The 20,774-nt window shown below is 34.8% G+C and overlaps 1 protein-coding gene across 2 annotated transcripts in view; it reads right to left on the bottom strand.

Annotated features, from left to right (window-relative positions):
- Positions 1-20,774, bottom strand: part of TRAPPC8 (trafficking protein particle complex subunit 8) — an 84,016-nt gene that overhangs the window by 55,218 nt on the left and 8,024 nt on the right. Inside the window, exons 2-10 of one of the 2 annotated variants that reach the window (XM_047086937.1) lie at positions 20,289-20,483; positions 16,205-16,294; positions 14,510-14,684; positions 11,816-11,969; positions 9,209-9,302; positions 7,647-7,906; positions 7,178-7,293; positions 6,334-6,484; positions 1,481-1,581 (exon numbers count right to left, since the gene is read on the bottom strand). In XM_047086937.1, coding sequence (XP_046942893.1) covers positions 1,481-1,581; positions 6,334-6,484; positions 7,178-7,293; positions 7,647-7,906; positions 9,209-9,302; positions 11,816-11,969; positions 14,510-14,684; positions 16,205-16,294; positions 20,289-20,483 — 1,336 coding nt within the window. The remainder of the gene's footprint in view (positions 1-1,480; positions 1,582-6,333; positions 6,485-7,177; positions 7,294-7,646; positions 7,907-9,208; positions 9,303-11,815; positions 11,970-14,509; positions 14,685-16,204; positions 16,295-20,288; positions 20,484-20,774) is intronic. The other variant, XM_047086938.1, reaches the window with a different exon arrangement.

The following is a 20,774-nucleotide window of genomic DNA, read 5'->3' as shown; positions in this document are numbered from 1 at the left end:
AGACATATCTGGCTATCTGAGTCACTAGGTATTATGCCTTCTCTTTTGCATCATTCCATGTGTCTCTCACCGAAAGCTATGTACCTTGTGAAAACAAGAAAAATCTTCTCAGAGAACGAATATTCAAACTTCTTGAAAGTTTTTTACTACTCTAGTTTCTATGACACCTCACTCTCCTAGTTCTTCTACCTTCTGAACCTCACCTTTTCAGAATCCTTCAATGTGTCCTCCTTCACACAGGGCATATCTCCTGCCAGACTCTCCAAATATATACATATATATATATGTATATGTATACATATATATATATATTTTTTTTTTTTTTAAATATAGTTTCGAACAGACTGTAAAAGGTAAGAGGTGGGATCCAAAATTGGCTCCACCACTTATTAGCTGCGGCCCTAGAGCAAGTTAAACTCTAAGTTTCATTCTTCTCATCTATAAGTGAGGATAATGATAGTACCCACCATTTCACAGATTTGTTGTAAAGATTCAATGAGCATGTAAATTACTTTGGCATAGTGGCAAATGCTGGGCACACACAAAAAAGTTAATGCTTATTAGTGCTGTTAAAACACTAAAAAACACACTGCTATTACTAATCCTTAAACAACATTATAAGAGACAAGACTGCCTCTTTATCTGTCTTCCAACCCATTCATTCTACATAGAACAGTCAGATCAACCTTCCTGAAAAATCACTTTTATTATGTCAAGGTTCTATGTGAATATTCAGGAACTCTCCATTGCTAATACATAAATCTTAACTACAGCTTAAGAATAACAATAAGTGAGAGTGAAGGCTCCCCACACCAATGTCTCTCAAAATACCTTTTCATGTACACCTTCTAACCTAGCCAAGGCTCCATTTCCTTTTACCAGTGATGTTCAACCAAAACATTATTCCTGCCAATCACAATTCCTGAAATATATTCATGGCTGTCAAATCCCCACTACCTTTCTTCTAGATTCATTCCTTAAAAATACTACGAAACCTCCTCTGACCACTTTCTGCACCGGTTCATAGTCTCCTTACAGGTGGTGAGTTCTAACTACTATAGAGTTCCAAGAGAACTCATTATGTGTGAAGAAAACACTTCTCATTTTCTTCCCTGGACTACTATTTAATTCTCTGTGTTCTGCCTATTTAACAAGAAAAATTCAAAATGGCTAACCCCTGGCTTAACATTAGTTTAGGTTAGAGCTATCCTCACAATAAAATCATCCAATGTAACATATAACCCCAATTTTACATGTAACAAATTCTTAACTACAAATCCAAACAAAAGAGGAAAATAAGGGATGTAAGAAAACACTGACTTTTAAAAAAATCACCTCATCTTATCTGAGTATACTGACTTGATTTGGGAGCTTGTTTAAGTTTAAAGCCTGAAAAACAAACAACCATTTACATCTAATAATGATGTAAGTGTTAAATTTACCTCTAAGTGGACAGAACATAAACATTCTAGTCACCTACTTGCAGATATCCCTGTATGTCTGGATTGCTGTATCCATGTAATGCGCAGGGTATGGCCTAGGCGCTCCTGGCTGAAGGAAAGCTGACACTGCTGCCATTTCCTAAAGAAAAAGATATTTATACTATTTCAAAAAGAGGAATATTCTTATAATTTAGCATTTGGAAAGCTAAAAATTGGACTGAAGTTTGCTGGGGCTTTTTATGTATGATATAGAAATTTCATGGATTAATGCAGGCTTGAAAAATACATGCTTTTCGTTTTTCAATTCTACAGTCAAATACCAAAGTCTGTCATTCAGAATTTAAATGAGATTTTCAAGAAGACCTGAGAAGCATTTTGAATTATGGTGTATATATACAACTACCAAGTACACCTAGCTTAAGATTCTGCTACCACTTCCTCTCTGTTCTTCCCTATTCCTCAATGAGGAAACAGACCAATGATAAGACCATATAGAGCAAGACAAAATAAAGCACATCTCTTTCTAATTACTGGCATCAGAACAGGCAAAGGGAGCTCTCAACAACGTGAACTATATATATTTTCAGCTATTTACACACTCTAATGTATATCCTATACCATATAAAAGGCACAAAGACCTTATTTCTTAGACTTAAATTACTGTCAGTTTTCTAGATCTTTGTATTTCATTTTTAAAAGCCAATCTATTGTCAATGTGTATGCTTTCAGTTAATAATGCAAAAAATATACAATAGTCCTAATGAATTTAGAAATGATGATCCAAATACGGGTTTTGGCTTTCTTAGTAAAATATCCCATGTCCTTTTATAGACCAAGTTTTAATAAAAACTAGAAATAAATGAAACCTTCATAAATTGGGAAGGAAAACTGTTAATGCCAACACTTTTAGGATGAACATATGTATTTATCTGCAACTTTTAAAATAGAAAAAAATACAAATAATTACCTAAAAACCAGAGAATAACTAAAACCTTTAACATGACAGACTATAGGTTTCATGACAATATAAAATGTATCTGTTACAGAATGTCTTTCCATCCTCAGTACCCAGCAGTGTTTGCTCCAAAATTTACTGAAAAAGCTGAATGAAAATACATTATAACCAGGGGCACCTGGGTGGCTCAGTCAATTAGGTTAAGTGTCTGACTCTTGATTTTAGCTCAGGTCATGATCTCGGTTTATGAGTTTGAGCCCCACGTAGGGCTTTGCACTGACAGTGCAGAGCCTGCTTGGGATTCTCCCTCTTCTTTCTCTGCCCCTCCCCTGTTCTCTCTCTTTCTCTTTCTCTGTCTCTGTCTCTCTCTCTCTCTCTCTCCCTCCCTCTCTCTCTCTAAATATAAATAAACTTAAAGAAAAAGCATTATACCCATGTGACAAAGTATACTACAGCTCTGAAACATGGTTTCTTAACTACTTTATATTTTAACTAATGTAACGAATACACATATGCTTCTATATTATACAAAAAAACAAATATGCATTGAACATACGGTATACTATATTGTACAAAATACCCATTTACTACATACAAACAATATATATTACATATATTAAAGGGTACTAAGAAAAAATCCTGTGAGAAAAATATGCCCCCAAATTCTAAGTTATTTTCTAATTCTGCAAGTATTAATTCAATATACATTCAAACAAAACCGACATAATTTTTACAGATCTGGTGAGAACATTCAGAATGATCACCCCCAGCTATTATATCAAATCATTAAATCATTTCTTACAGTCATCAATAACAGATCAATACTTTTTACAAAAATTTTCATCAAGAACCACAGTGATCTACTTACCCTTCAGTTAGTTAAGGTAGTTATATAACTGAACTACAAAAAAACAGTATTAAGAATTCCTATTACTGGTTTTGCTATGATACTTAATTTTAAAGATAGCATAACTAAATACCTTCTACAATTTTCAGCTAAAAAGGCAAGCAATATAGTCTGTTCTACTACAACATATTTTGACCTTATCAATTAGCTAAATATGTGAATGGTAAATAGGAAAGTGGTATCAACACAAATAAAATTTGTATTCATTTATAAACAATTTTTCTTGGGCAAGGGGATCAAAAATAGCAAATATAAAATTATAACCTTCAGCAGGAAAGGAGCAAGCCCTAAGCTCAGCTGTTGCACAAGCAGGAGCTCCCTTTATCTGTATTTTACAGAAAACAAATGCCTGAGTTTTGGTGCTCACTGACTCTCTCTCTAGAGAAGTACATGCCCAGTGTAAATGCACAGTTCTTGGCTCAAGACAGCTTCACTTCGCTCCACGCTCCCCATCATGGCACCATAACGGATTAGGAGCTCTTCTTCTCCGCCTCTACTCCCAGCCAGTACTGATATACTGGTTCTGTGTGTGTGTGTGTTTTAATGCCTTTAAGTAACTTCTAGGCATGATGGAGCAGCCTCACTAGATTACATATATCATCTCTCAAGGTACAAATTTTGTGTTCTTGTTTGTACTTTGTTTTAAAAGATACATACATAGGTTTTAAGAAGACTTCCCGACCCTATTTTTCTCCATGGCCTATTATTTTTAGGACAGTTTTATAGACTACAAGGATTTTCAGGTATACATATATTATGTTATAGCAGATATACCTTTATTTTCCATTGCTAAACTGTTTTTTCTCATACAGTTGCTATTAATACCACCACCTAAATGGCTTAAATACAGTATTTATCAGATTGTAGATAAAAATGAAAAAGCTTACACACCATAAAACCACTGACATTTTTTTGCCATACCTTTATAAAGACCTACCTAAATACAAGCAATGAATTAGCAAGTACATAATGTAAAATTTTATCAATTCATAAATGTTATATTTATGAAATAACATTAAGTATTTATTATTTCATATCCATATAGTCATCATTTTAGATGACTATAATAAAAGATTACAGAATGTCTAGCCAAGGACAATTCATGTAAGTTTTCAAACACTTCAATTTATAAAGATAGCATATTTTAAGTTCCTGAACAAGGTTTTCAAAAGTTAGATGTTTTTCATTAAAAATATTACAGGAAGGGGCACCTGGGTGGATCAGTCAATTAAGCATCTGACTCATGATTTTGGCTCAGGTCATGATCTCATAGTTCGTGGAATTGAGCCTGCACTGTCAGCACAGAGCCTGGTTGGAATTCTCTCTCTCTCTCTCTCTCTCTCTCTCTCTCTCTCTCTCTCTCTCTCTCCCTCCCTCCCTCCCTCCCTCCCTCTCTCAAAATAAATAAATATTTTTTTCGCTCTCTCAGAAATAAAGAAACTTTAAAAATTTTTTTTTCTTTTTTTTTAAAAGGGGCGCCTGGGTGGCTCTGTCGGTTAAGCGTCCAACTTTGGCTCAGGTCATGATCTCGCAGTTTGCTAATTCGAACCCTGTGTCAGGCTCTGTGCTGACAGCTCAGAGCCTGGAGCCTGCTTTGGATTCTGTGTCTCCCTCTCTCTGCTCCTCTCCCGCTCATGCTCGCACTCTCTCTCTCTCTCTCTCTCAGAAATAAAGAAACTTAAAAAAAAAAAAATTTTTTTTTTAACATTACAGGGGCACCTGGGTAGCTCAGTCCGTTTAGCATCCAACTTCACTCGGGTCATGATCTCAGAGTTCATGAGTTTGAGCCCCACATCAGGCTCTCTGCTGTCAATGCTGAGCCCGCTGCAGATCCTCTGTCCCTCTCTCTCTCTGCACCTCCCTGCTCATGCTCTCTCTCTCAAAAGTAAACATTTAAAATTACAGAAGTGAAAAGGAAAAGTAATATAATTTTGCAATTTTAGCTTTACATTTTTAAGTTGCCTATTTTAGTTTTATAAACACATAATATTACAATAAATGCAAAATAAGTGGCAATTACTAACAAGCGCCCACATGATAATTCCCAATGAAATATTTATTCTCATACTTTTTTGTTCTTCGCACTTTGTTTACAAGCTTACATACTCTTAAAGTGATTATGTAGAATGCAACAGTGCTGATTTTACTCTTTTCTACACACAGAAAGCAAATTATGCATATACATATGACAACTTTAAAAGAACATGAAAATGTTATAAGGCAACAAGTATATTAAATTCTCTCTGGGGATGCCTGGGTGGCTCAGTCAGTTAAGCGTCCGACTCTGGGTTTCGGCTCAGGTCATGATCTCGCAATTTGTGGGTTTGAGCCCCGCATCTGGTTCCGCACTGACAGCCTGCTTGGGATTCTCTCTCTCTCTGCCCCTCCCCTGCTCATGCTCACTCTCTCTCCCTTTCAAAATAAATTTCTGACACACCAAGGTTTACACATCAATTATAAAAACTAACATAGCTGATGCTTACTGACAGCTTATAACATACAAGGCAGTGTGCTAGGCACATCACATGCCCTTATACCTCTTCATCCAACCCTATGCCATAAGGGTTCACACTGTACAGGCGAAAAAACTGAGGCTTAGAGATGTTCAATACATGCCTAAGATGACAGTTTGTCTCACACCAAAGTACATGTTCTTAACCAATATATAGTCTTACATCAGAAAAAAACATTTAAGCAATTTTAAAATATTTTTCAGTAGCTCTAAAAGCATCTGCTAAAAAAAAATTACTCAATATAATAACAGAAACTCAAATTAAATTTTGAAAGCATACACAAAAATTAGAAGGTACTAGACAAAGCTAAGACATCAACCATTATATCTGACCACGTTTAAACCAGTCTGAGGAAAATCCATCAATTCAGCATAAACTAATTCAAAACCCATAAAGCATTATGTCCTCTTTGAGTACAACTTTATCTCTAGGTATTTTGTTTTCCATTTCATAAAGAGATTTCTAAATCATTTATGACAATAGAAATAAGGAATTATAATATTACAGAATACCAACCAATGCACCAGCTGCATAAAGCATTGCTTGATCATTAAGAAAATCTTTCTTTGCAGTATGATAGCAACTATAAGCCAAATCATAATGCTGCACCAAAAAGCATAAGTCAGCCATTTTTCGGATTTGAAGCTCTGGTGCTTCCGGCGGATACCTATAAATATAAAATGAATTAAGACAGGAATTTATAATTTATAACCCCTGAACCATCAAATATTATAAAATGTCTAACAAGCTAGACAACTGAGTCTAAAATATTAGGAAAACTAATCTGATTCAACAAGAATTCTGTCTCCAGTGGGAGACTGCCATTTCTCAAAGACATTTGGAAACATTTGTATTTATATAATTTATAGCCCTATACTGAGAACTTCTCAACAAGAGGCAAGAAATTTTTCCATGGTCAAATTATTAGGCAAATGGTCAATTCTAGGTAACTCACTATACATACAACCACAAAAAACACAAAAACCCAAAATGAACTTTATTTTCCCTTGAAACAAAATTTTCTAAATATATGCCATGGCTCAGAACCACTAGACCACAATATTTTATTTAGATGAGTTATTAATGAATATTTGTTCTAATTCCATCTTTTTACAAATAGGGAAAGAAACCCAAAGTAAGGGACTTTCTCCATTGTTATTTATTTTTAGATACCGAATTCCCTAATGGTTTAAAAACATTTTTTAATATAATTAACTTATAGTCACTGTTCTTATCTACTGAAGTTTTAACAAATATGAAACTAAAAAACTAAAGAGATAATTTTTTGCAGGACATCACACAGTCACACACCAATCAGAGTTAAACAGAGGAAAAACAAAAACAATAATATTTTACTCACAGCAATCCAGATGTATTTTTCAGCTCATTAATGCTTTTTTCTGGAACTTTACTGCCACTAAACCATTTTTTAGTTGCAGAAAACAGAGATCGACTTAAACCTTTTCTTGATATTAGCTACCAAAAAAAGAGTATACGTTACAAATATGAGATTTAGTATTTTACTTTTACATACAATATATTCTAAATAACTAAAAAGCTTTAATAGTGAGCAAATATTCATTTTAACAACATTGATTTAAAGAAAATCGTCCAATATGCTGGCAAAATCCCTAATGTAAATAAGTATCTTCTAGGATTTAAGAGAATTTCATCACTGACAGTGATGCCAATAAATACTAGCATTAGTCTATCTTAAAAAAAAAAAAAAAAAACAACTTCAAGTACTTTAAATAACTTATACTACTATATTCCCAAATTTACTCTTTACTGAAAATTTAAAAATACTAATCCGAACAATTAAATCTTACCTGATCATTTAATTGCCGAATTGTTTTCTCTATATGTGGCAAAAGGCCCCGAAAAGTGAACTCTTGTATAAACTGTCGAATTCTATCATGATCAGTAAGGGTTAAACATGCACCATGAATAATTCCAGTATTTGCTTTCTTGGTTTCATGTAATGATGAAGCAGATTTTACATGATCTGGGCCATCAATGCTGTTAGAAGCGTCACTGGATGAGTCCAACTGAAGTGGGTGAGCTCTAAAGTTATTTGGTAAGCCATCTACTGAAAAACAGATCTTTCTTTTACTTTCAGAATGCAAGAGAAAATTGTGATATTACTACCATACTGCTAAAGAAAAAAAAAAAAGAATGTTGGAACACTTCATCTTTCTGTATATCTCAGAAGTCTAAGATACAATAACATTAACATTTTCCCTCCTAAAACTACAGGACTTGGGTTAATATTTGTTACATGTAATAGCAATTTAAAGATTTTAAATAGGGGAGTCTGGGTGGCCCAGTCAGTTAAGCATCCAATTCTTGATTTCGACTCAGGGCGTGATCTCAGGGTTTGGACAGCACAGAGCCTACTTGGGATTCTCTCCCACCTCTCTCTCTGCGCCTCCCTCTCCCCACCCCTGGCTGGCATGTGAATGCATATGCTCTTTCTCTCAAACTTAAAAAAAATTAGATTCATATAAATAAATGAAGAAAATTACAGTGTTAAAATAATATAACGAATAAATTTAAATAACACAACTAAGCAATAACAAAAATTTTAACAAAACAATTTTAGAGGGGCGCCTGGGTAGCTCAATCTGTTGAACATCTGACTTCGGCTCAGGTCATGATCTCAAGGTTTGTAAGTTTGAGTCCCGTGTCAAGCTCTGTGCAGACAGCTCAGAGCCTAGAGCCTACTTTGGATTCTGTGTCTCCCTCTCTCTCCACCTGCCTCTGCTCGTGCACTCTCTCTCTCAAAATTAAACATTAAGAAAATTTAAAAAACATTTGTAGAACTATCACTATCAAAAACTGTAATTTAGGAGCGCCTGGGTGGCTCAGTCGGTTAAGCGTCCGACTTCAGCTCAGGTCATGATCTCGCGGTCCGTGAGTTCGAGCCCCACATCAAGCTCTGTGCTGACCGCTCAGAGCCTGGAGCCTGTTTCGGATTCTGTGTCTCCCTCTCACTCTGACCCTCCTCCATTCATGCTCTGTCTCTCTCTGTCTCAAAAATAAATAAACGTTAAAAAAAAAAATTAAAAAAACAACAACTGTAATTTAAAATACAGAAATAAAGCTCGCAAAATCATGTCAACTTTGGGAATAATTAATGCTGCACACAGTATCTTCCCCCTTGCCTCCTAAAAAATTTTTAAAAGAAATAGTATATATTACTCTCGGTAAACAAATTTTTAAATGTCAAAAAACGTCAAACTCAAATGACTCAAAAAACTCTTCAAAGGAGAAGCCCATTTTATTTTTATTATGAAAATTTCCCCCATCTTTTATCTATGAAGATTAGCATGCTTTGACAACAATGCAGATTTTCAACTAAAAGAGAAACTTAGAGAAAGTATATCAAGACCTTTGACTTCGTTATCTAATCCATCCAATGAAAGCAAGTTACTATCAGAATTCTTATTTGAAGTTATAGTACAAGGGCCATCTTCATATGATTCCTATCAAAATAAAATAAAAAAGCATTAGCAGTTAGTTAATTAATCATGTTTAAGATATCACCAAATCCATCAACAACTGTGGTTTTTCTGCTGACTATATGCCTCATTTATTTGTTTTAGCAAGACACTTTCTTTTTAGTCCTCCAAATTCTTAATTTCTTTCATATATTTTATCATTCTAATCCACACCTACTATATTCCTAAACGCCCTTTCACGTTCAATCTACTATCCTAATTCTTCTGAATTCAAATGATCTCTACCTCAGTTTACCTGTTTATATGTAATAAGTACATGAATACCTGCAGAGTTGTCTGAAGTAAGAAATAAATGCCAAGAGAGAAGGACTACTAGAGTCAGGCAGGGGAAAATAAGAGGATGGTATGAAATCTCCTGGGTTATGGACATGTGTTAACAGGTTGGAGTAAATTCTGAATATATCACAGTGCATTAGAAATATATCCAATGCAATGTTTATTTGTACAAAGGCACTGGTTTCTCAGTCACAAAACAAACTTAAAATAAAAATACCCAGACTAATTTGAGGTATTATTCTGAGTGTCATGCTTTGAGGGAAATTACAAACTAGTACTTAATAAGATAAAAGCGATCAGGACAAGAAACTGCCACTCAAGAAAGAGTTGAAAAAAGTGGTTATATTTAGCCTGGTAAATACAGAAGGGGACACAAAAACTATCCTTCTACATTTTGAAAGGTGACTTAATGAAAAACTGGTCCCAAAGTACCAAGGAGTATAAGCTAAGGGAGATAATTTTTGGTTGATCCTCCAGCTGTTCAGACATGAAGAGAGTACTAGGTGAGGTTATTCATAGGTAAAGGAAATTAAAATAGATTAGGGGTTAGGTTTGATAAGCTTTAAAACTATCCTCCAGGAGTGCCTGGATGACTCAATCTGTTAAGCGTCCGGCTATTCATTTTGGTTCAGGTCAAAATCTCACAGTCGTGGGATTGAGCCCTGCATCAGGCTCCATGTAGAACCTGCTTGAGAGTGTGTCTCTCTCTCTCTCTCTCTCTCTCTCTCTCTCTCTCTCTGCCCCTCTCCCCTGCTTGCTCTCTCAAAATAAAAAATAAAAACAATAATAAAAAATAAAAAAGCTATCCTCCAATCCTGGCATCTAGCTATAGAATTTCTGATACCTCTGTCTTCTTTAAAAGTTCTCAAACTGGTCAATTTGACTTATGTTCCCCTTCCTTAGAATGATTGGACTCTAAATTCCATTTTTGGGGGGCGCCTGGGTGGCTCACTTAGTTAAACATCTGACTCTTAATTTCAGCTCAGGTCATGATGTCACAGTTTGTAAGATTCAGCCCCACATCGGCCTCTGCACTGACAGTATGGAGCCTGCTTGGGATTCTCTCTCTCCCTCTCTCTCTCACTGCCCGTCCCCTGCTTGCTCACACACCCTTTCTCAAATAAACACTAAAAATAATAATAAATTCCATTTTTCAATATTGTCCCTATTCTGAGTGTGGCCCTGAAAGACTATTTTTTTAAATAAAACTCCTTCATATGCAACTGGTTTTTCTTTTTTCTCACTTTTTCCCATTTTCTTAAAGTGAGTAAATATCAGTATAACACTATATTTGGATCAAAAATTCCACATATTAGATAGAAAAATAAGGCAAACAGATTATTAAATAATATTTATATTAAGACATCAAAAATCACAAACTTTATAATTGTTATTTTAAAAAGAATATCATAGAGTACCCAATGTAATTCAAATGTACAGAACACAACTATATTTTCATTTACTTACAAAATCCCTCTTCTACACACACACACAGAAAAGTCAACTCCTGATTATCTGAACTAAACATGGGAACTTCATATTTGACTACTACCAAGTGGCATACAATTCTATCTTAGAAGTTCAACAGACCATGAAACCTTATACCTACCCACTTCAACTAATAGGCAATTAACATTAGACTAGGACTCTAGATTAAGAAAGGAGAAAATTAGGAAGAAATAACACTTCCTGAAAATTCAGAAGGAAAGGAAATCAAAGGAAAGTTAGGGAAAAAAGCCCACCCACCTAAAAAGTATGAGCTCCAAAAGGTGGCCATAAGAACAGCATGTTGAAAATGAAGGAAGGCAACCCCAGAGCATGTGGATAATAAAGAATTGACTGTAAGCATTCATAAGGAATTATATGTACAAGTAAAAACTTCTATTCTCTACATGTCTAGCCAATCTCATTCAATTCTTATGTAATTCACTTTTCATTTTTTTAAGAAAAGATCAATTAATACGGATATTATATACCTGAATGGAATACATATAAGGGATTATGTGTTAGTTAAAAACAGTTTTAAACCACTGAATTAAGAGCTCACATGCTGATAGATCAGAACTAGCTAGATTCCACAAAATAAATAAACAATTCTACTAGTTAAACGAAGACTTAAAAAATTCTACAGTGATGCCATTATGTCATAAAACTGAAATACAGCTTTTGTGGTTTGCTTCATGGTTGTTTTTTACATATACCTGGTTTTGAATACTATTTTTCTGAAGATACTGACTCCAAGGATCTGGTATCTGTTCATCTGATGCTCGATTAGATGTTCGAGAATTAATTTTAAGTAAATAGCAACCCTGAGTTCCATATTTCTGTTTCATTTCTTCATAAATTGATTCGGCTCTAAAATAAAAAATGGAAAAAAGTTTGTAGTAAATGGAGAGCATACCTTAGGCAATAACAGATATTAAAATAATGCAAAAATAATCCCCAAAAAAGGCAGAACAGAAAAGCAGATATAAAATAGTAAAAAAATTAAAACAAAGATCATGACCCTAACTGAAATTTAGCTAGCTTGGATATCACCTTAAAGCAGAGTTAACAAAATGTGCTTCAACGGTCAAAGAGACCATTCTGGTGGTCAAACTAGTTGAACTACAGTAAACAAAACCAGCAGACCACCTCCAAGCCTTCCATTTACTAATGTGCACTGTAAATTTCCAAAGAATGGCTTCAAACTTCTAGATCAAGAACTCTTTCAACTGTAAGTACCAGGCTTTAGGGAAGAAGCTTTTGGAAATTCCATCTGAGAAAACAAACATTTATCAAAAAACGTAAGCGCCGAAACAGAAAAGTATAGCACCCCAAAACTTACAAAACATCTTTCACTGCTACAGTTTATCCTTCCCTTAGCTGTCTTCAAAGGGACACAGTTCAAAGACAGAAAAGGAAAGAAAACTCAAGAAGAGCAGCTGACTTATTTATTACATAAAATCCACCCTTTTTTCTTGCAAAATTTATAATAGCTGAATCCATGAGTTACATCTTAGATGCAATAAAAAGTAGTTTTATTGCATTGGTTAAGTTAACTAAGCTATGCTAGCTGGTAGTGATAACACAGCCTAGGAAGCAAACAGCATATTCTGATGAAAACTGAAATTTTAGTACATAGGGCTAATCTAATTTAAATGGTATCTTTTTAAGTCAATCAGCCAACTAGGGGGTGGGGGGGGAAGAGAAAATTTTGTATTATATTTAAATGCAAAAGATAATAATATACAAGTAACATGCCTGCCAGACTACCGAATCATATTTACACACTATAAAATTAAGGCTGGATTAATAAAAGTTATAAATGTATACAAGCAGATATAAGTATATGTATGTGTATATACACTCAAGTACAATAAAATAAACTGTTCACTTTACCAGTGATACTGCTAAAGATATGAACCACTGATCTAATACCTGAATTACCACTTAAATATCCTAGTTACAACCCTTCAATATGAAAGATACATATCACATTCTATAGATAGAAACTAATTTTAATAGCCAGTTCAAATTATTTCTATTTACATAGTATACTTCATCCACAGGCTACAGCCTGTTTATGATTTCAGAAAAAATCCTAAATATTAATTATTCCTCAGAAAAGTTCTTTGGTTATAAAGGAAAATTTATGGGGTGCCTAGCTAGTTCAGTCAGTGGAGCATATGACTCTTGACATTGGGGTTGTAAGTTCAAGCCCCACGTTGGGTGTAGAGACTACTTAAAAATAAAATCTTTCAAATAAATTAATTAAAATAATAAATACGTAAAAGGAAAATTTATTTAAAAGGTAATGATATGTGCTCAAAACAATGGCAAGAAATGATTATTTGATTGTATATCCTAAATGGCACTGATTTATCAGACTGACAATTTTAAACAAAAAATTAATTTGATCCACATCCCAAATCAAAAGTCAAAATAAACTCCAAAATCATAAAAATAAAATTGCTTTTTATGTTATCTTATTTTTTAAGAACTTACTATATTTTTAAAGATAAGTTAATCATTTGTTCCAAAGATAAAAGGACTACGGCAAATCACTAATAATGAATATTAAAGGACATGTAAGAAATGTCTGGGGACACCTGGGTGGCTCAGTCACTAAGCATCTGACTTCAGCTCAAGTCATGATCTCATAGTTTCTGAGTTCAAGTCCCGCTTTGGGTGAGCACGAGCACCACTTCAGGTGAGCATAAGGGGAGCACAAAACCCTGCTTCAAGGTGAGCTCAAGCCCCAGGTGAGGCCCACTTCTCTCTCTCTCTGCCCTTCGCTCACGCTGTGCCCATTCTCAGAAGGAAAGACAGAAAGAAAGACAGACACGAAGGAAGGAAGGAAGGAAGGAAGGAAGGAAGACAGATGGACAGAAAGAAAGAGAGAGAGAGAGAGGAAGGAAGGAAGGAAGGAAGGAAGGAAGGAAGGAAGGAAGGAAGGAAGGGAGAAGAGAAGAGAAAATAAAGAAATGTCTGCATGCTTTTGAGACTATGAAAACATCAAGGCTAAAAATACAAAGTGACAATAGGGTAAAGAGTGGAAACAGAAATGCCCTTAAAAAAAGTCAAGAAGTGAAAAGTTAAAAGGAAAACTGAGAAAAGAAAAAAAAAATGAGAAAGTAAGAAATAACAGCTAAGACCTACAAGTGTAAAATGGCAGGCACTTTGGTACAAAGATTGTAGTAACAGATATATATTGAAAGCAAAGTTTGGATAAGCATATGAAATCTAACATAAAATAACTTAGCTGTTGAACATAACAAAGATATAGTTAAATGTTTTATTAGTATTTTTACTTTCTTAGATAAAAAAATACATCTAAAATTTAAATAAAACGTGCAAACTAATATCTAATCATATAACAGGGAAACATTTTTAGTTAAAAAAATAAAGCTTACCTCTGTTCATCTCCTGCACTTACATCATGTAAAAGTACATAATATTTAAGTGTATTTGGTATAAACCACTTGGGGTAGGAATAGTCACTGTTGTGCTGAATTCGATGCTGTTCTTGTGATAACTTTGAAAACTGTTCCACAGGTTCAGCTTCACTAGATGATGCTACCAACATACCTTGTAAACCATATTAAGGTAATTATCACTTATCACTAAATGATACATATTATCCTATTAAAATAAACTTTGAGGAAATTTTCTAAGCTAAAAAATCTGATTTCATAGATTTTCACTGCAAACACAAAATAATTTCTCCAGCATTTCCAAATAACTCAAGGTTTTAAATCTCAAATACTTTTTTGACGATGGTTTTTAGGTCATTTACATATATAAGGAAATCCATGAACATAAAAATGGACAATATCAAAGTTACACATCAACACAATGAACAATTCTGCTGAATCTTGCTCCTCTCCATTCCATCTCACAGCGGTTTCATACTCTATTCTACCTCTTAACTTTCTCTGCAACCTCATTAAGAAAACTAAAAAGTCATAAGCATCAAAAGAGGTTAACAGCTATAAAACAGGTTACTAAAATAATGGAAAACTGCTTTTATATATGAGATCTTGCATAAGAAACTAATCTTGATGCAATCAGCAAAAGCAGTTAACAATGACAGTTCACATTTACTCTTTGGTTCAGAAACTTACTAAACATGAAATATTTGAGCTGGAGAAAAAAGAAAAACAGTAAGTAAGCCATCAGTATTCTCACTCTGTAATAAAAATTAATTTATTAAAACCAGTCTTGTCTAGGATGTCATTTAACAAAAACAACAGTCACAAAAACTTGAAGCATCATCAATGAAAAATAATTTTTCTATTCTCCCATGTCCTCTCAAAAAATTTGCCTTCATAGGGGACACCTGGGTAGCTCAGTTGGTTAAGGGTCTGACTTCAGCTCAGGTCATGACCTCGCAGTCTGTGAGTTTGAGTCCCGCGTTGGGCTCTGTGCTGACAGCCCAGAGCCTGGAGCCTGCTTCAGATTCTGTGTCTCCCTCTCTCTCTCTGCCCTTCCCCCGCTTGCACTCTCTTTCTCAGAAATATACATTAAAAAAAAAAATTAAAAATTTGCCTTCATAGAACTATTTCTGAGATTACTAATTTCCAAAACATTTGATTTTAAGAAAACACAAAGGTCAGGGGGCACCCAGGTGGCGCCCAGGTGGCTCAGTCAGTTAAGTGTCCAACTTCGACTCAGGTCATGACCTCATGATTTGTGAGTTCAAGCCCCGTATCAGGCTCTGTGCTGACAGCTCAGAGCCTGGAGCCTGCTTCGGATTCTGTGTCTCCCCCTCTCTCTGCCCCTCCCACGTTCATGCTCTGTCTCTCAATAATAAATAAACGTTAAAAAATTAAAAAAAAAAAAAAAAAAAGGAAAGGAAAGAAAACACAAAGGTCAGGCACCTGGGTGGCTCAGTCGGCTAAGTATCTAACTCTTGATTTCAGTTTGGGTCAAGATCTCACCGTCGTGAGATCAAGCCCTGCTTCGGGCTCTGCACTAAGGGAGGAACCTGCTTAAGATTCTCTCCCTCCTTCTCCCTCTGCCCCTTCCCTACTTGTGTACTCGTGCGCTCTCTGTCAAAAAATAAAAATAAATTAAAGAAAAAAGAAAACACAAAGGTCAAAGGATACATGCTAAATAGTGGTTCAGAAATTCATGATCTGATGCTGGCATCGACTGAAGAAAGGTCTCTCTGTAAGACTCAAACCATGGAGTGGTAGCTAAAATAAACAAGATATACAACAGTTAAAATTCCTTAACAGAATCAATTTACAACAAAAAAAATGTCAAGTCCATACTCCTAAAAGGTGTGAAAGATTCCCAACAGTAAATAAGCATTTTTCACTTGTACTTAAAGATATAAACAAGCATTTTCTACCTCTGCTTTAAAATTAGTGTCTGTGCCATACACACAAATATATTCACATATAGGAATATACATTTGCAAAAATAAAACTGACTTATTCCTAAACCTACACAATGATCCACAACCTACTTACCTATTAATCCTTTAAATATTACCTACATGAGTAAAAAGATTCTGAAACTAAAGTTTTGTGCCCCTCTCCTCTTCATAAACATCATTTCAAAACAATGGTTTCTTAACCAACAGTGATTTTGACCTCCAGGAAATATTTGGCAATGTCTGGAGATACTTTGGGTTGTCACACTAGGGATGGGGTTGTGTGCTACTGACTTCTAGGCAAATACGTCCAGAACAGTGCAAAACATCCTACAATGAACAGAAGACAGCTCCCCACAAAAAAGAATTATGTGGCTCAGAATGTCAATAGTGGTAAGGTTGACAACATCTACTTTATAATTTGATTACTTGAGTATGACAATAACAAAACTTCTTTAAATGAAATTTCAAAGTATATTTACCTTGTAATCAAATATAAGGAGGTATGTTTTCACATTTTTATAAATGTATATAATGTAATTCTTAAAATGTCAAACCTCTCTTGCTCCATGCTAAGCATTTTACAACTACTCTTTATTTGTTTTTAAACTAACTTACAATTAAGTCATTAGACAGGTCATTTCACAAGGTTTAAACAGATTATATAAATCACAGTTTTACTAAAGGACATTCTATTCCTAGCTATTTATGCCGACTACCAAACCTTTCACCTCAATCACTGAAAAACCTAATATACTTTGTTCACATTATAATACTACATTAACCAAATGGAAGGTAAAGGGGAAAAAAAAAACCATTCAATCTTGGCCAAATAGTAGTATCTAACCTGGTGCCATATATAAACATATAAAATTTTAATTCCAACAAATACCTTATGAGAATAACCCATATATTGTTTAGGAGGGCTATCAATGTAACAATTTCATGTTCATTGCTATATGAGAGAAAAAGCTTTCTTAGAAATACCATAATCTATATGAAAAGTGACAAAAATTGGAGAATAAATGACAATACTAGCCAATGTTATAACCCATTTTCTTTCTAACCAACCAATAACCTATATCTTCCCCCAAAATCAGTCAAAATTAGTCTAGCTATAAAATTAATATGTATTTTCATCACTCAGCACCAAGGACAAGAAAATAAAATAAAAGATAATGAAAATTTGGTTAAATAGGAAGGAATCTTCAGACATGGGGAAATGATGTTCTGTATCTACCAAACTACTTTAATAGACTGTTAAAAAATAAACAGACATAAAACAGCTTCCCCCCCCCCCCCATTTTACAGATAGTCAGACATCAGACTTGAGCATCTTTCTCTGGAGAAATGAAATGGCCCCAAATAAAAGAACCATAAGTATTGGGCAATGCTAAAGCCTATTCACAGCCTCACCACCCAGTACAGAAGTCCACTAGATAACAAGAGTTTATTATGCCCAGTGGGGCGTTTAATTCTCAGTTTGAAATAGAAAATAATGCCACAGTCTCAGCAGATATGTAAGAAAAGTTTCCAATGTGAAAAAGTGACCAAAACAAACTGAAAAAAATAATACAAATGAGAGGAAAACACAGGATAAAAGAAAACTTAAATACTAAAAGAAGCCAACAACAATTTATTAATTTCCTGAATTAAAATACCACAACATGACACAAGAACTGCCCAGTACAAATAGGAAAACAAAGAGAGCAAGGCAAAGTTTCAAAAAAAAAACAAACCACATACACACACAATAAACGTTAAAATTTCAACGGAAGGTTAGGAAAATAAAGTCAGAGATAAAGATATCACCCAGAAAGTAAAGCAAAAAGACACAGAGCTGTAAATGAGTAATATTTATAAAAAAAGGAAAGAACACTAAAGGAGCAACTGAGAAGTTCTACATCCAATTAACAAGTAGTTCCAGAAAGAACAGGGAAAAACAATGAGGAAGAAATTAACCAAGAAACAGTATAAAAAAATTTGTCAAGTTTAAGAGTATGTATGCCCAGGGCACCTGGGTGGCTCAGTCGGTTGGGCGGCCAACTTCGGCTCAGGTCATGATCTCACTGCTGGTTCGAGCCCCGCCCGCATAGGGCTGCGCTGACAACTCGGAACCTGGACCCTGCTTCGGATTCTGTGTCTCCCTCTCTCTCTCCACCCCTCCCCTGCTCATGCTCTGTTTCTCTCTCTCTCTCTCAAAAATAATAAATCATTAAAAAAAATTTTTTTAACAAAAGAGTATGTATGCCCAAATTATCAAAAGGGGCTGCTGATACGAGTGAAAAAAAAAAAAGTTAAATTAGGCCCAAAATGAAACTTCAAAACAGAGATAAAGAGGCTCTAAAAGCTTCTGAAGGCTGGAGGGAATGAGGGGATAGGTATCCTAATGTCATCCAGCTTCTTTACAGCAATACCAGAAACTGAAAGTGGAATAAATCTGAAGGAAATTATTTCCAACAATATATATAGCCAAACTATCAAATACAAAAGCTAAAAGCATTTTCAGACATTAATTGGCTCAAAAACTTTACCTTCCAAGTGACCTTTCTCAGGAAGCTACTGGAGATGTCCTTCACCAAATTAAGAAAATATACCAAAAAAGATAAAACTGAGAGTCTACAGAGAAGAGAAAGGAAGGAAATCCCCAGGCTGACAGTTGTGGAACAGACCTTGAAAAGTAACTAGTCCAACGTGCAGCAGAACAGTGTTTCACAACTTTTATTTTGTGATCTCCCCTATGAGCCTTTTAGACATTTCTAATTAGTCTTCACAGATATATACATGTACCGTGCACCTATTTATGTACCATGGTCCTTTGGAGAGTCACAAACCATTGTAATATCTAGGATTTTTGCACCACTGAGAACCAAATTTTCTCCCCCACTGACAGATGATATCATTCCTCACTAAGAATGCAGAGAGAAAACTTCAGGAAGGAGATCCTGATAAACAGATTATCTGATAAATTAATGTCAATCATGAAATCTTATCAAGAGGCTATTGGAAGTTTAAAAGACTAGGAAGAGATACAAAGAACTCTAAGCAAGTTTGCTTTTCAAAAAGGCAATTGGGGGAGCGCCTCCTAGGTGGCTCAGTTATGCATCCAACCTCGGCTCAGGTCATGATCTTGCAGTCTGTGAGTTCGAGCCCCGCGTTGGGCTCTTTGCTGACAGCTCAGAGCCTGGAGCCTGCTTCGGATTCTGTGTCTCCCTCTCTCTCTGCTCCTCCCCGCTCATGCTCTGTCTCTCTCTCTCAAAAATAAAATAAACATTAAAAACAATCTTTTTAATAAAAAATTAAAAAATAAGCTCTTACAAAAAATTAAATATTTACTCATATATTAGAAAAATGTCTTCAACTTAACACCAAGCAGGATAAAAAGTAAAATAAACTTAATTCTTTTCATTTTAGTATCACTTATGTCACAAAAGAATATATTGCTTTTTATCTACTGCTAGTTCTTTCATTCAAGATTTATCATGCATAAGTTTTAGGCATTACTTTAAGTACTGGAAAGAAAATAAAGAGCCAAAGTTCCTGTCCTCATGGAGCCTTCTATTAACTTTACAATTAGAACTATAAAAACATTTTCATTATAAAAAAACAAAATGAAATGATGTAATTCATAGTTGGCTGCCTACTTGACTATAATCTCTGTAAAAGCAAGGATTGGTTTTTTACAATACTGTATTCCCAGGCTCTAGCACCCAGTAGGCATTTAAATATTGAATGATTTCCAAGATACAGAATTACTTTTTCTAACAAAAGAAAATTTCATTTAAATAGTAGTAATAAAACTTACTACATACCACTGATGTTGAGGTCATAATCTCCTGCTGTAATCACATTAGCTACTAATCCTTCCGCAGGCTGACTGCCAGAAACAACATCATTCAAAAGCTTCCGAATGGCTCCGGGTTGAGGTGGTTGGGTGATAATGTTGCTTACTGCTATCTTCAGATTTTTGATTATGTGAAGTTGATTATTAGGATCTCTCATATGAACTTTAAAAAAAAAAAGGAAAAAAACTTGAAATTAATCCTACACAATAACAATCCAACAATAAACAATTGGGTTAATAGTTTACAAAAAGCATGCACAAATCAAAAACCAGGAATTCCAAGTGGAAGTCTTCCAGAAGTACAACACAACTGACTTACTTATATACCAAGAGGGCTAGGTAGAGTCTAACCTTCTCCCTCAATGCTACTACTCACAACTTTGCTATTTGTAGGTCCTTTCCTTCCCCCTATTTTCTGGAGTTGCCAGGAACCAATCCCCATCTATATCAAATC

Source organism: Lynx rufus, unplaced genomic scaffold, assembly GCF_022079265.1.
Source record: "Lynx rufus isolate CCGP_SWC_20201006 ecotype Redwood Valley unplaced genomic scaffold, mLynRuf1.p SCAF_22, whole genome shotgun sequence".
NCBI classification, from domain to species: Eukaryota; Metazoa; Chordata; class Mammalia; order Carnivora; family Felidae; genus Lynx; species Lynx rufus.
The sequence above is the reverse complement of the archived record's forward strand: the minus strand, read 5'-3'. Positions and strand labels throughout refer to the sequence as shown.